The sequence below is a fragment of the Meles meles genome, chromosome 10, assembly GCF_922984935.1.
Source record: "Meles meles chromosome 10, mMelMel3.1 paternal haplotype, whole genome shotgun sequence".
In the NCBI taxonomy this organism is placed as follows: domain Eukaryota; kingdom Metazoa; phylum Chordata; class Mammalia; order Carnivora; family Mustelidae; genus Meles; species Meles meles.
The window spans coordinates 69199233-69216350 of record NC_060075.1 but is presented as its reverse complement, the minus strand read 5'-3'; the positions used below and the strand labels follow the sequence as shown (position 1 = coordinate 69216350).

The 17118-nt window shown below is 40.0% G+C and overlaps 1 protein-coding gene across 3 annotated transcripts in view; it reads right to left on the bottom strand.

Annotated features, from left to right (window-relative positions):
* The window catches only part of SLC25A13 (solute carrier family 25 member 13), a 182654-nt gene that overhangs the window by 83366 nt on the left and 82170 nt on the right, over positions 1 to 17118 (bottom strand). For all 3 annotated transcript variants that reach the window (XM_046020856.1, XM_046020857.1, XM_046020858.1), the window contains one exon: positions 6221 to 6360. In XM_046020856.1, the coding sequence (XP_045876812.1) occupies positions 6221 to 6360 (140 nt within the window). The remainder of the gene's footprint in view (positions 1 to 6220; positions 6361 to 17118) is intronic.

Genomic DNA, 17118 nt, shown 5'->3' with positions numbered 1-17118 from the left:
CCCAGACCACAGCTGACTAGGAGCAGCAAATCTCTGACCGGGAGAGTGAAGGTGACAACCGCCAGCGCCTGGGAATAGAAGTTTCCACAGCTCTACTCTCTAGGGCTCAGAACCTGAATAACCATAATGTCCACTGTATACAGAAAAGACTAGACCAGATCTGTACAACATGCTGACCAGAAGCCAAAATACTGGGTCAGTCTCACTTCGCAAAAAGAACCGAAACTGTTCAGCTGCATTATTAGCATGAATATGCTTTGTCATCCAAACCTGAGATCCTTGCCAATGTGTGTGTGTCCAGTCCAGGGCACGAGACACAGCTCTGACTCCCAGGTGCTACTCCCAGCTCGATCAACTATGACTCATCCTCTTCTGACAAAACGGGGACCTGAAAAAAGTTACAGTAAAACACCCACATGTCCAGGGCTCTCCGTTGGGTCAGGTAACTTCACTCCTAAACTCCATTTGAGGAGAAGACACTCAGAGAGATTTTTAGCTCCATTCCCTCCCAAGTTGGCAAATCCTATTTCTTGGGTAACTAAAGCAACCCACACTTCAAAATCTAGCCTCTTCATGAATTCAGAGCATTGCTGATTTCTTGATGACTCTTCTTCCTAGAGCAAGAAGAGGAAGGCCTTTGGAAACATAAGTGTCCTGGCTCCACAAAATGGGGAACAGAATTCTTGGAAATGCCCATGTCTGTGGGCCCATAAGTGGGACTCCTAAAGCATCATCCAACCTCCAAACTGAGAAAGGGGGAAACAACCCAGCTGCACACATGCGAAAAGCAATTACAAGCAAAGCACTGCTCTGCAGCCCCTTGGGAAAACAGCCTCCTCCATGCTCCCCATTTCAGTACCCGTCACCATCCTTCCATTCACCTGAACCTAAAACTCATCTTGAAAAATGTGTGAACTGGGAGTTTTACCATATCCTTAACTATCTCCATCCTATTAAATTGCCAAGCCTGGCCAGGCCTATCCCTTCTCTTGAGTCCAGTACTTTGGCTCATCATCATTACCATCCAGCCCAGGCCACTGCCACTTCGCTCTTGCATTAGAAAGTGACCAACCGGTCTTCTCTGTCCTCAGTGGAAGGGCCCTATCCAGACCTGCTGAATCAGACCCCTGAGAGGCAGAAAGGCTCAGGACTCTGTCTTTTAAAATAATCACTTCAGAAAAATTTTACCCAAACTCTGAAAAACATTGACAGAGACTTAGGAAAATTGAAATTAGCTTTGGTTCCACATATCTCACCTTGAACAAGTCCAGAAAACTAAGCCTCTGTGTGCTTGTCTTTCATACAGAAACAAGAGCAAATTCTTAACATCTAAGATCATCACAAGGACAAATACATGTAAAAGCACTTTCTAAGCTGGAAAATACTATGTGAAAGGTAACCAGTAACAAAAGACTTCTAGTTAACGCACATACTACATTTGGTAGCCGCCCTAGGCTTCTCTATTCTGAATCTGGAGCAACTAGAATCTCCTAATTTGTAGATTATTTTAAAATTATAATAATTATATGTGAAATATATGCCTATGATTATAAAATATCATCAAAAAGTACCTGAAAATGACAGGGATGCCTGCCAGGTGTTGGGGGTGGGGGGGGGGGCTCAGTTGGTTGAGCACCAGACTCTTGGTTTTGGCTCAGGTCATGATCTCAGGGTAGTGGGATCGAGCCCCACAAGGGGCTCTGCGCTCAGTGCAGAGTCTGCTGGAGATTCTCTCTCTCCTTCTCCCTCTGCCCCTCCCACTCGTGCTCTCTAAAATAAATAAATCTTTAAAAAAAAAAAAGTAACTGAAAATGACAGAAACAGACACCCCCTACTAAGGGTCTTTTTTTGTTTTCATATTTGGCAATTAATTGGTGGGGGGCAGGATGATCAAATATCTAGCAAGGCATGACTGTGCACCATTCAGAAGCACAGCCCCTTCTAGGAACAGAAACTAATTTTTCATAGCCTTGGTCCTGGAGACAATGTAATAAAATGGAAACAACATACTATTTTTGAACCACATGTCTATGATCTTACAGAAGAAGCTAAACTCCAGAACAGTTTCTGTGTACTCCTTAGGGGTACTCCTTTGGGAACCCAATGAAAGCGAGTATCACTTTCCCCAGAATATTACCTGTAAATGCAAACTTTTACCTCAAGTCCATTTATTCTCTTTCCCATACAATAGGGGGTAATGATAATTACCTCTCATGGTATTGGGATGTCATTATCAGAAACAGAGTATTTAAAAGCACTTTGTAAATTATAAAGACTGTTACTATTATTACTTCTATTTTCAAGAGTGAATCTTAGCACCAACAGAATAATTTGGCAGAAAAGTTTAAGAGGCCTCTCACTCTGTGCCCACATTTGCCTACGATGTCCACCCCATAACAAACTAGAAATGCATCTTCCAAAGAACATATAAAAATGCCCCAATAAGCACATGAAAAGATGCTTGGCATCATTAGTCACTGGGGAAATGCAAATCAAAATCACAAATGAGATACTGCTAAGAGACCTGAAGCGAAAGGCCTGTTTCTCAACTATAAAATGGCGAGGTTAACTAGCCGTACTTATGCTTGTATCTGGTCCTTCAAGGTTATACTTTGGATGCTCCCCTAACCACACCTGAATGTTGGTTTCAGCTGCATAGCTGCCATCAGGGCCTATGCTGCAAACTCCTGAGGGCTGCTGCTGTAAGAGAGCAGCCTTGTAGGGTGTACCCATTTGCTTACAGCTGTTCCTTCTGAGCCCGTCAGATGGATAAACACAGAAATGACCCCTAGACTTGTGCACTGTTAGTATCTAAAAAGTTGTTATCTCTGTACTTCTTGGTGCTTTGCACAAGGCCTCTGGACAAACCCTGCATGTTCAGCAAACATTTGCTCAACGGGGTGGTTTGTCCCAAGCAAGTCATAACCACAGTACAAGAAATAACTCCAAACAGGGTAGAGAGTTTATATTAATACCATTTAAGAAAAGGAGTTCCATCGGGTATACAAGAGTATTTCTCGTTTTCTAAAAAATTCTGTATATTAAAATCCATTTTTCAACTAGCAACCATAAAACTGGAAGCAAGAACAGAGGTATGTGGAAATATTCATAATATTTTAACATGCAAACCTCCATAACAAACTACTCCCATTCACACAGATGCACCACAGCCTAGAGACAAAACACAGCCCTAGTAAATTCAACAGCGCCAATGATGAGGTAAGAGGACTGCGGTCCCACTCGCTTCTGAAATCCTTCTCTACCAACTAGGAACACGATTCTGGGAAGGAGTCTTTGTACCCCTGGTTCTTGCTTCAACACTATCATTTACCTGGAAAGTATAAGTCAGGCAGGTTCGACTCAAAAAATATCAAGTTGATTCACCACTTTATGAAGTTAAAAACCAAACCACACAGAACAGCATTTGAGCAGCGCCCGTGACCAGCACCACCCCGGCCAGAGGGCAGCTTGGCCAGACAGTACACAGATGGGACATGTGAGCAGAGTCCTCACAGCCACATGGTGGCTTATAAGCAACTCACCCTTGCTCAGATAAAGTGAAACATTCATTAAGGGAAGAAAACAGAAATCTGACCTCGCAGAGACCAGTTCTGCTCACCAGTCACAAGCCCATGTATGTACATCAGCACAGGTAACTCACGAACGTTAGACTTAGTTGGCTGGAACCAACCTGACCTCCCTTCTAGGACATCTGTGCGATTCAGCAGGGTTTTCTCTACATAGCACTAAGGCTCTCTGAAAACACACACACTTCTCAGCTGTCCCTGGGGCTGCTCCTCTTCCTCATCAGGTGATAGGTAGCAGCAAGCCCTGGGGCAGGCCTTTCCAGGCTCCAGCGGCCTAGCACCTGCCTTCACAACCTTGGCCCCTGCCGGGAGCTGCTGCCTACTTCGGAGCCTCGCCCTAGAGCAGAACGGCAGGTGTGTGCTTGACAAAGCAAGAGCCCAAAATATAGGAAATTTAGCTTTCTTGTATTTTTAAGAAGCTCCTGCCTACAAAAAAGAGCCCAAAGGAAGAAAACAAAGCATTTGGAGTCGGGGTTTGAAGCTAAACCTGCATTCAGAAAAGAGTTCACAGGAAGCCAACGAAACATCTGAATGGCAGGGAGGGGAGAGTAACCCAATGACAGACATTAAAACCAGCATTTCCCTGACAGTCATAGAGATTCTATCATGATACATCCATCAATTCCTTTAGATCTGGACCTGGAGCACAGCACAAAGGCAAGGCCCTCGCTGAGATAATTATCCACCACAACGATGTTAATCTAGTGTACGTTCAGCACTTGCACTCTGGCTACAAAGTCAAAAATCATCCCATGCAGGACACTAGGGGCTGTTTTTCCATTTAACATTATAAAAAGGAATCAAATATAAGTGAATGCCCTGTAAGTTGCAGCTGGAAACAATCCGTAATCCCCGAGTCATCTAAGCTTTGACTGGCTTCTCCATATCTTGAAGAAGGCCTAGAAGCTGCTGTGAGTGGTTTATAGCCGACTCAATTCAGCATAATTGATACCTGCTTAAAAGGGAAACGTGATCATCCTTACTACTGCTAACATCCCATTAAGGCTAAAAGTTAATTAGGCTGTGTTCCATAAAGTCAATTTGAGGCATTTGTCTCAATAGCATTATTGTAATTATTCCTCATCAAAACGAATACCACCTCCTACTGCGCACCAATGTCTTGTGTAAACAACAGCAAAAATCCATAACTCACATTCCATTCCCCACCTGAGTTATTTAAGTAGGTTTGTGTTTACACAGAACGGAAAAGGGGGATTCAGAGACACTAACATTTTAAAAAAACATATAAGGTATGTTTAAAACATCTTGCTTTAAGTTCCCAGAGGCCTAGAACATAAAAGCAAACTAAATAAATAGCATGGCGAATTTTACGTATCATAACAAAACCACCAGAAGTCAAAAAGAGAGGTACCTATTAAAGTCAACCTATTACATATGCTGGTGCCTGAGAACAGATCCCGCAAAACACTGACTGAATGAGCACACATGGCGGCCTGCCTGAGCGGGTGCGCTCTTGAGCCCTCCACATCCACCCGACACTCCAGCTTCCAACCACTCCTCAGAGGGCTCTGGCAAAGCCCTGAGCACACGAAATAAACAGGGGCATCAGGAAACACCCCCCCCACCCCCGCTGAAGACATTTCTAGTGACAAGGGAAAGAAGGTGATCTCCCTGGCAAATTTTTCCTCAAGACCGAGAATTTAAACACAGCAAAGTAATGGCCTTAAGTGAGTCTTTTAAAATTATATTTAATAAAACATAAATAAAATTTAATTGTTAGAGAAACAAAACAAATGCATCGAAGTCCAAAAGAAAGAGTGGCTTATCGTAGAGCCTACATACCATACAGATATTGACCTCTAGTGACTAAATGTTAACATTGGAATTAAAACATTTTTAAAATTATGCTTCAGGAGGAAAACTAAACTGCAATCATATTTTGTTATTACTCGCCCACTGGCATCATCAGTGGCAAAATGGTGAGACCACAATGGCGCAGGGGTGGTGATGAGAGAAAGGCAGGAGGGACAATGCCAAGGAAGGTGAACCCCAGAAATGTAAAAAACCCCGAGTTTAACCCTGGGTATGGACAGCAGGTGCTCTCTGAAAAGCGATTCTCAAACTTGGCTGCACATTTTAAGTACCTGGGAAGCTTTCACTATCCCAATGCCCAGGTTCTCGTTGCCCCCCTGCCCAGTCAAATCTAATCTCTAGAGATGGGGGACCCAAATACCAGTTGTTTTTAAAGCTCCCCAGGTGATTTCAATCTGTAGTCAAGTTGCAGACCCAGTGCCTTTGTCTATAAAAGGCCTCAAGTGAAATAATTCTATAGTTAGAGGCTGATGATGACGTGTCTGTCATCCCTCAAAGGAAAATAAAATATCGGTGAATAGCAGCAGAACTAGTCATAAGTCAAGAATTCAAGTTCCAATCCTGCCCCCCTCCCCGACTTACATGACTTTTAAGCAAATCACTTGATTTCCTTGGGCCTCAGTGCATATTCCTTTCCACACGAAGGGATTCTACACAGTCTGTAAGAACCCATTTAATCATATTATGTTTACATACTAATAAAGAAATACTTGCAAATAGGATGGTTTGGCCAGGTTAGTGATTTTGAGGTAAATCAGGATCCCAGTTTTACTTATTTACACTTTAAGAGCTGGACCCACCAGTAAAAACTGAGTGAATTCTGCATATGTCAAGTGTCTTTTTCTTTCTTTTCCAAAATGTAGTTGCACAAATTCTGAATCCCAGTTAAATGGAATATGTTGGTGAATTGTAGTCTGTCCAAAAACTTGCTTAATGTCCTCTGAAAAGAGAAAAGAAAGACTGATTAAAACAAATCAGATTTATCCTTATATAGTAATTATTAAAAGGATATTGTTATTTTCTTCTTACAAAAATAATTCAACTTTGAAACAACATAGGTTATAAAACCATAGCAAAAATAAACGTTGGAATCTTCATGGAATTAGTGAAGAACCCGAAATTAAAAGTCCCACTAATAAAGAGCAAAAAAAAAAATCAAGAAGTCACACACAGATATACACCCATGTGTGCGTGTGTCCACTCATGCACCTAAAGGAAGTGGGAAACCAAACCAAAATAATAATTTAAACCTAATATCATCATCTCACATATTTTGTTTCAACAAATATTATTTTCTAAACACAGGGGACATAATTCAACTGTTAGTGGCAGGAAACACATATACACATATAGAAACACATATAGCACTATACAAGTCTTCAATATAGTCTTTTTTTTTATTTAAAAAAAAATTTTTTTTTTAAGATTTTTTTTATTTATTTGACAGGCAGAGATCACAAGCAGGCAGAGAGGCAGGCAGAGAGAGAGGAGGAAGCAGGCTCCCTGCCGAGAAGAGAGCCCGATGCGGGGCTCGATCCCAGGACCCTGGGATCAAAACCTGAGCCAAAGGCAGAGGCCCAACCCACTGAGCCACCCAGGCGCCCCAATATAGTCCTTTTTCAAGTCATTAAAAAGTTCTTGATGATTTAATAATATTGGTTCTCCCAATCCATGAACATGGAATATTCTTCCATTTGTCTGTGTAATCTTCAAGTGACATAAGTCAGAGAATGACAAATAACCATGGGACTTCACTCATACATGGACTTTAAGGAACAAATGATGGTGACTACATTTATCATGGTGAGCACTTGCTAAATCATCATGTTGTACTCCTGAAACTAATACAACACAGTATGCTAAATACACTTCCATTTTTTAAAAAAGTTATTGAGGATTTAGAAATCAGTTAGATATATCCTGAAGCACATATTCAACAGTGCTAAGACTCTATCTGAGCTTAAAGAAGTTCCACTGGTCATGAGAGAAAGGCATGTAAAGACAAAAGTGATGGGGAGTAGAGTCTGCAGCCCAATTCTTCAACTTGGCACTGCACATGCCCACAGAATCCTGTTTCAGATGGGCACCAAATGTACTTATAATGATCCTTTACCTCGTTTGAGCCTCTATCACAAATCGTCTGAAAACTGACAAAGAAAACAATAACAGGAAAAACCTGACTTTTCTAAAGCTTCACATTTCTCTTTACAAGTCTCCCCCTCCCAACAAAAATGTATGTGTGGAAGGCAGAGGGACACATATTATTTTATTAGTGAGGTTTCGTCCTGGCCTTCACTTCCTTAAATATATCTACCAAGCCTGCTCATTTTTATGACCAAGCTATGCCTGATACCTTGTGGATTTTTTTCTCCCCTCTTTGCACCTATTTTAAAAAAGAAAAAAGAAGATGGTCCTTTAGGTTTCTGAAAGGAGCCAAAAACTTTGGCACAGGTTTCCACTGTTCCCCCAAATCTCCGACTTCTACCGCATTACAACCCCAAGTTTTTATTCCATGCTTTAAACATTTCCAGTATTTTTTTTTAAGTTTGGCTATGAAGAAACAGCAGTGCTGCCATCAGCAGGATGGGTGTTCACCTGCACAGAGAAGGCAGTAAAAATCAGAACTACACTGGGCATAAATTTTATAAAAGGTGGCAGAAAATCTCAGGCTGGCCCTAATGAGGACAGTAACACTAAAAAGTTTTAAAGTACAACCCTTAATTTCTCTGACTTTATTCTGCCTTCCCCACTTTTAGGAAAAACAGAGAGGACATAAAGAAAAGGAAGTGAAACAAGAACTGGGGTTAAAAAAAAAAAAAAGACCCCCCCCCCGAAGACAGTGAGGGTAACGGTCATTCTTAATGAAATAAATTAAGCAGGAAAAACAAGTTTCTTTACAGCTCTAAAACATCCGAGAAGAAATTCCTGAACCGGAATTCCAGTGGCTACCCTTTCTCAGACACTGCTCGTGCGCCAGGGACTATTCTAATGGTGCTACGCACAAGTCATACAACAGACAGTGCCCCCAGAAAATCCGTGGCTCCTTTCCATTCTCCATTTCCACACCTCTGCATGAAGCAGGCCCCACAGAGGTTGCGGGAAGGCTCCCCACCATCTTCTAGTCTAGACCAATAAAGTATCTAGTAGGAGATGATGTTCAAATGACAAAGATGGGACCAAAAGAAAAAACACAATTTTTTACACTATTAAGTAAACATTTCATATCATAATAAAATGTAAGCAAGAACAGTGTCCTAGCCACTTTTCTGCCAAGCATGCTTGTGGAGTAAAGTTTCATGCAATAATCCTGCATACCTTTCAAAAAAGACATCCTTCTTTTTCCTGACCTCTCTCTCCTTCACTGTCCCATAGAAAGTAACAGACCGTAGTAGCCAAATGCTGGTATCTAAAGCTATGGCACTTATTATCCATTTTAATATATTTACGGTCTAAAACTGGAAATATACGTACACAAATTTAAGTCATTCAAAAATTAGTAAATGAATTTAAAATATGCCTCACCATAACCTAATTAGTTTTTCTATAATTAAAGTAACATTTACTGCCTGGTAGAGGCTCTGACTTGAATTCAAAACGTGAACTTTGAACCCTTAAGTCTAGCACCTTCTGCCACTATTCCACAGAGCTGCTCTCTCCTATGAAGCCCGCCTAAAGTACTGACATCCAGTCACTCTAAAGTGCAGAGCTATATGTGATCCCGAAGACACAACACCACGTACTGTCAATCCTACAGACCTGTACCATTGGTAATAATCAGTTTTCAAGATATATTTACATAATATGTATATATATGCAGATATGTGTTGTGAATGCATGTATTTATTGTGTATCTTTTCTTTCCACATAGACGATCAGCACCTCAAGAGCAAAGGGCCTTCTGTTCACATCTGATTCTCCCACCATGGCTAGTTTGGTAGGCTTAGAGCAACTACCTACTAAATAGAATTTAAATGAGTCAGTAAATGTTGACAGTAGAGCAATAGGTTAAAGACAGTGGCATTAACCCTTTGAGGCATTATAGATTCCACTTACTGAGAAGCTATTTCAACAATCACTTCCCAGGGCCGCCTGGGTGGCTCAGTTGGTTAAGCGACTGCCTTCCGCGCAGGTCATGATCCTGGGAGTTCCGGGATCGAGTCCCGCATAGGGCACCCTGCTTGGCAGGGAGTCATCGTCTCCCTCTGACCTCTTCCCTCTCATACTCTCTTTCTCTCTCATTCTCTCTCTCTCAAATAAATAAAATCTTTAAAAACAAAACAAAACAAAAACAATCATTTCCTAAGATTTCAGGGAAGTACATATTAGGAATCATCAGTCCTGCTTATTAAAGCCTTCAGTTCCACTCCTAGACTGACTCCTATCTATCAGGAGGGTTGAGGACCTGCATTTTAACCAGAATAGCTAGTGTTTCTGATACAAGGGTCGGTCTAAGACCTCATTTTTGAAAAAACTGCCCCAAAAAGTTATGGAAAAGTTAGATTCACTCTTTCCTAATTTTTAACTTCTCACTGAAAGAGACAAACACATGACAGGATGGAGGTAGGAAAGAGTCTCCAGTCCAGCGAATGTAATCCAGTAACGTGTAAACACAGGCCACTTGTAGACACAAGAGGACTCAGAGGGCTGCCACATTGTGCAACCCAGTGGATGACCTCCTCTTCACGTCCCATGTGGCTGATGCTCCCTGGAGCTGGACGGGCTCCACCTGACATGACCCAGAGAATGTGGTCCCTTTACCAGTTCTCAGCTGCTCTGACAAACTGGCTACGGTAAGAACGCCAGGGCTCAGCTAGCTGACAGCTCGGAAGTAGCACAGCCACTGTGCGCAGTGTACTTGCCATGTGGGAAGCCGAACAGTGGGAGAAGGCATGCTGCTGTATCCAAGTCTAATCCATAAGAAACAACTAAACAGCAGACCCTCACAGTAACACAGGAAGTGTTCACCTGCAGGAGTTCCTCGTGGCAAGGAAACAGAAGCATTAGGAGGGGGGCCCTTCCAGAAGAAAAAAAAGGCTTCTGGGAGAAGACAAAACATGATCTGGGTCCTAAAGACTGCCAAGGACTTATCCAGATAAATCCGTGAGGGAGTTTTTCAGTGGAGAGCAACAGCATGGAGAAGGGTTCATTTCCTCTGAAGTGAATTAAGGGTCCAATCAGAGTGCTTTGGACCAAAGCCACCTGGGGTCACTGAGACATGACAGATCCTGCTCCAGGCAGTTACAGACGTTGGCCTCACTTGCCAGAGCAAATATTATTTTTAAACGCCGAGAACTTGACGCCACACTTACAGTGAAGAAAAGGTTGCTGTGGAAGAAGAACTGTTCATGGGACTCTGCAGAGAAAAAGACCCAGGGGCTTTTTTTTTTTTTTTAAAAACCATTTGCTACCATTTCTACAAAATTCGTTTTACACTTTCCTAATTCGCCTAATAGAGGTTTATGTATTCAAATATCTTAAGACTGCCAAGCCATTGTAACTGGAGAGACCAGATGACTGTGCAAGAGGGAGCAGGATTCTTCCTAAAAAGAGAACTACCAATATTTCTACTCGTTTTCATCACTAATCAACCCTTTTAAAGAAGTAAAATATCAAGTTTTGCCACTCTGGAAAACGCACACATTTTGTACAAAAGTACGGAACAGGTTCCCAAGTCAATGAATACTTCATCCTGTTCTGTAAGTCATTCTGGGGCCTTTGTCTTCCGAAATGCTTTGTCTCTATACTTTCCTTTCGCTTCATGAACAGAAACATCCATGAGCCAAGAGTCACAATGGGTCCTGGAATTCCCCCTCTTCACTTTGGAAGGCAATATAATATCACCTCAGGTTAATATTCCTTTCTCCTTTTAGCAGGTACAAAGAGCTTTCTCTTCCAACATTTGATTGTTTGAGATCTGACTGCCTAGTAAGGCAATGAAAAGGTAAAAGTACTCTTCCTATTTTATAGCTAGAAAATCAGAAACTAAAAACCAAAGCAATTTCCAGTTTCTGCTCTGGACTCTGGATCCCACTGGAAATTCCATGAGCTTTATACCATAAAAGACTCCAGGAATCAACCTGAAGGCCATCCTATCACTAAACCTTTACCACTCTCTGACCTTTCCAAACCTAACTTGTATTCCTCGATGGGAAAGAGGAAACCCCAAATGTTCTAGCCTTTTTGGTTACTTATTTGGTTCACTGAGCTTCATATATAATAATAATTCATACCTCATCAGCTGATAGCTTTCAAATAAGCACCACAGGACAGATTTATCACTAACTTAAAAAGAATGAGAAGGTCTATCCTAGTCTAAAACATAAGGACTTGAAATCGTAACCCCAGGTAGAGATCAAATAGGCAAAGAAGCAAAACTAAATTACCACTGGAAGAGGAAAGAGGCACCACATTATGTGTTTTAGGTATTTAAAGTCATACTTTTCTTAGTGCAGCCACTACTTCTGAAAGTAAAAACAAATTAGAATGCTTATCTCTTAAAGTATAATCACTGTTATTTCAGTCTGTGCCAAACAATGTTAGGAAGGCCTACAGTTCCCATAATATCACCAAATAATGGTGGTTATTATTTAAGGCAAGACTTATCAAAGAAGCTCAAGGATCCTTTGAGTTTATCTGTGGGACTTTGCTTTCCCCATAAATGTTTCCAGCCTAAATGCCCACAGTACTTTTTTAAAGATTACAAAAAGTACTTTTTTAAAGATTACAAAAAAGATTACAAAAAGAATTATTGGCAATTGTTTGTGGCAACTGTTTCTTTCCCAAACATAACCTCAAAAAGTCAAGTAATTTCTCCGAAGTTAATAAATTTCTCAGGCTATAAAGTATGTTATAGGAGAAAAAGCTGTAAATTTTAAAAACTGGGTCATGGACAACATGATGTTGCCTACAGAAAGTCCTAAGGACTCCACTAAAAAACTCTTAGAACTTATAAATGAATCCAGCAAGGCTAAAGGATATAAAAATCAATATACAAAAATCAACTGTGTTTCTAGACACCAAAAGTAATCAACCCAAAAGTGAAAGTAAGAAAACAACTCCATTTGTAACAGCCTCAAAAAGAAAAAAAATGCTTAAGGATAAATTTAACAAAAGACAGGCAAAACTCATACTCCAAAAACTACAAAACACTGTTGACAGAAATTAAAGACATAAATAAATGAGAAGATATTCCATGTTCATAGACTGGAAGACTTAATTTGTTAAGGTGGCAGTATTACCCCAAAGTGATCTACAGATTCGGTAGATCCATTATCAAAAGTCTAGCTGACTTCTTTGCAGAAATAGACCAGTTGACCCTAAAATTCATATGGAAATTTAAGAGACCTAGAAGAGCCAAAACAATCTTGAAAAAGAACAAAGTTGTAATTTAAATTTACTACAAAGCTACAGTAATCAAGACTGCGTGGTACTGGTATAAAGATAGACATACAGACAGAAAAGAACTTAGAGTCAAGAAATAAACATGTTTTTGGTCACTACTTTTCAATAAGAATGACAGGACAATTAAATATGGAAAGATTAGCCTTTTTAACAAAAAAATAAAATAAAATAAAAGAAGAAGTAGTTAGAACCCTACCTCACACTCTACACAAAAACTCACTCGAAATAGAACAAAGAACTAAGTATAAGAGCTAAAACTGTGAAGCTCTTACTGGAAAGCACAGGCATAAATTTCTGACTCAAGATTAACAATGATCTTTATTATGACACATGCAACACATGAAAATAATAAATTGGATTTCATCAAAAATTTCAAACTTTTGTTCTCCAAAGGATATCATCAGCAAAGTGAAAAGACAGATTACAAAATGGCAGGAAAATTCTGCAACTCATGTACCTGATAAAGAACTTTGGAACATATAAAGAACCCTTGTAACTCAATAATAAAAGGACAAATAACCCAGCTTTAAAAATGGCAACAGAATTTGAGCAGGTATTTCTCCGAGAAAGACATATAATGGCCAATAAGCACATACGAGGTACTCCACATCATCAGCCATCAAGGAAATGCAAACTAAAACCACAATGAGATAACCACTTCATCCCCACTAAAATAACAAGTACTGATGAGGATATGAAGCCAAAACCCTCATACACTGTTGGTGGGATGTAAAACCATGCAGTCGCTTTGGAATATTGCATAGTTCCCAAATGCCCCAACAATTCCACCCCTAAGTATATATCCAAGAGAAGTGAAAACATATGTTCACACAAAAACTTGTACACAAATGTTCATGGTAGCATTATTCATAACAGCCAAAAAGTGAGGATTGCTAAGGTACGGGGTGATAAACATGTCCTCGGGGTAAAGAAAATGTTCTAAAATTGACTGTGGCAATGGTTGCACAAATTTATGAATATACTAGAAACCACTGAATTATATACGCTTTAAGTGAGTAAATTTTATCTCAATAAACTGTTGTTTACAAAACCTAGGACTGTCAGATCTGCCTCTTACTAATGAGTGACATTAAGCAAATTACTAACTCTGACTCAATTTTCTCTGTAAAATGGGAATAAAATATCTACCTCAGAGTGCTGTGTGGAGCTAAGTATGCCTAGCACAGGTTCTAAACATAGTAGGTGACAATCAAAATGGTAAAACTCCAAAATCTGAAGTCTTAATTATAATGAAAACTGTTATCTGGGAATCAAGTATTTACAAATGATACCTAAAAAATGAGGCACAGTGTGATTTGGAAATATCGTAGTTTATACATTTCTCAAAAAGCAATAATTTTCCTCAAATACTTAAAATCCATCCTTCTCTTAGCTCATATATTAAAATTTTGAAAGAAAAGTGATCAAAAATTTAGTAATTTTCTATTATGTTTCTGAAAGTATGAAATTAAGAAAGATTAAGAGCCTACACTCTTTACTTTTAAATCTTTCAGATAACTAGAAATATTTAATTGGCAAATTACTTGCACATGCCATTAAGTGGTTAGACTGAATTTGTTTTTATAAATTCTATGGGCTCTTATTCCTTAACCTCTACCACACTATAATCTGAAATCATCAAGGTCTTCACTTATGCAAATTTTAACTTTCTATGTTTTTGTTTCCATACAGAATAACTAAATTAATGCACTTTAATTTCCAAAAGATTCACTTTTTGAAGCTGCAAATCAACGAAAACGAGCTTCCCATTCAAATAAAAAAGGTTCATCAAGCTACATTATTTTAAACACTGAACCATAATCTCTCTCATGGATCCTAAAAAATTTCATTAATACAATAAACACAAAAAGGATGTTTATTAAACCTCAAAGTAATCCCTCTTGGAGGCAGAGGGAGACTTGCCGAACAACCCGCACTTCAGCTCCGAACGGCTTCATTGGGGTGCTTTCCTAACGTGCACTAAATCCTCAAAGAAAGTTGTGCTTTTGCTCTAAGGGAAGTAATATCCCACCCCGCTGATACAGTTAACAACAGCTCACACGGCCATCTTAAGCAAGGAGCAGAAGACAAATTGTTCAACTGGTAAGTTAAATAACATAATGGAGCAAGGGGATGCACACCTCTCCTGCCACGTGCTCCAGGATCAAGGCTGCCATTTCAAACCCTTTTGACAAGTGCCTTTTTATATTAATCACAGTTAAGGGTCTGAAGAGGAAATAAGTATTGTGGCTACAATTCACACTCGCTCAAGAAAGTTCTAGGGGGAAAATGGGTGCCATTAAAAGAGAGTAAGTAAAGAGTAAGTACTTCACACACGTAGCCCCTCTCATTAACACTGAGTTCCCTGTAAGCCCCCGAAACTTTTTATTATTATTATTCTCAACACACAGGTACAGCGGTGGTAAGTATCTTTCTAAGCACATACGCACTCTGCGAGCACACACGCAGGCAGGCTGGGCTGAACAGGAGACTGAAGTCATATATATGCAGTGTCGGAGTAGGTAAAAATGAGAGCTAATGTGCACCTCTTCCAATCCAGTACTTAGAAAGGGATGCAACTACTCTGATGAGGTCATGGGCATCCGAGAAAAAGATCATTCTTCTCATGGTGTGGAAGGCAAAGTTGTGGTTCTGGAAAAACCAGTCACTTTCCACCCCACTCTGGGCTTCTTTGCATATCCATGAAAGAAAGCCATGAACTATACCAGCCATTGTTCAACGGTGGTGAAAAGGACATTCCCCTGGAGAGCTTGTTTAAAACAAATTCCCAAGCCCCACGCCCTAAGCTTTTAATTCTGCCCACTTGAGAGGGAGCCAGGAAGTCCACAGTGGTAATGAACACCTCCACACTGTTACAACCAAAACCCATGGTCTGCCTTACTGGTAAGAATCCTTCCTATTCTAAAATCTGATGGATCTATAAATCGTTGAGATTACCACACTGCTTAACTCATCACAGTATAAACGCTGCTTCACGAAAATTTTAAAAAAAGGTTAAAGCCTGGCAGATACCTAGCACTTGATACTCATCTTTTATCAAATGCAATAAACAGTGAAAGGTCAACTGAGATGTTTTCGATCCACATGCTAGACAAGGTGTTTTCAACCCGATAAACCAAACCATTAGCAGTCTTTCATAGTATCAAAAGTAGGTGCCACAAAACAATGTCTGGTCACTCTCCAGGTATGTGTTTGCTTTAATCATCTGTTGTACTAATTACCGTTAACTTTCCTCACCACTAGAGAAGACCACAACCCAAAAATTCCAAGTCTTTGAAATTTTTAAGGGAGTACAGAATTCCTAATTCATTCTCTAAATGCAAGTATAATATCTGTATTGTCCAAAAAACCAATTTCCTCAGCCAGTTTCCTTAGACGGATATGATCAAAAATGATTTTCTTGCAAAAGCATTACCATACATTTAACCCTACTGAAATGCTTCAAGAGCAGATGTACTACAAATGTACACCCACAGTGATCCCATATTAGTATAAAACTGTTTTATTTCAATTAAAATGTCTAACTATCCACCCCCAACACATACCTAAACTGTAATTTTCTCTGAGAACTTCCAATATGTTCTTGATTTTGTTTCCTTTATCAACCTATCAGAGCAAAAACTGCCTTGCAACTGTTGGAAGAAATCAGTCATTAGCAGCAAGATTACAGCAAATTTTCCAATTTGGAAAAACTGTATTTTTATCTCTCCCTCATACTGAAAGAATAATGGTATAATTTTACTATTTTTAAGTGAGCAGTACAGTTTAAAATAGTCCAATTTTCCCAGTGCTCCAAGTTTTAGGGTTTACTGTCGGCTTTCTGTTCTCCACACCTTCTACCCTAACCACAAGTCCTCCTCTCCCTTCACCTGACCCACACGTGCGTGCGCACATCCAGCAAACGGGGCAGAATCCCCCAGTCAGTCTCTCCACGCTGACAGGCTTCTAAAGTACGGTTAACCTTCAGGCAGTTGTTAACTAAGGAGTGGCTTCACAGGGTTATTGTGATTTACTCTCCAATTGACATTCTCCCACCTTCTCAACAGGCCTTTATCCCCCCTCCCTATTTTTAAAATGGAGTGATGAAGTAGCAAAAAGTACAATATTTTAGCCATTTGAGCATGGACGATTCTCAAATTATCCCACCAACTGGAAGTGCTCCCTGATACTACTATCTTTCAAAATTGAAGCCATTATGGTCAATCGTGCAAATCCGTATTTAGCTTTTCGTAAATAGTGGATTTTTGACCCAATGAACTGGAACAGCTTCTTAACA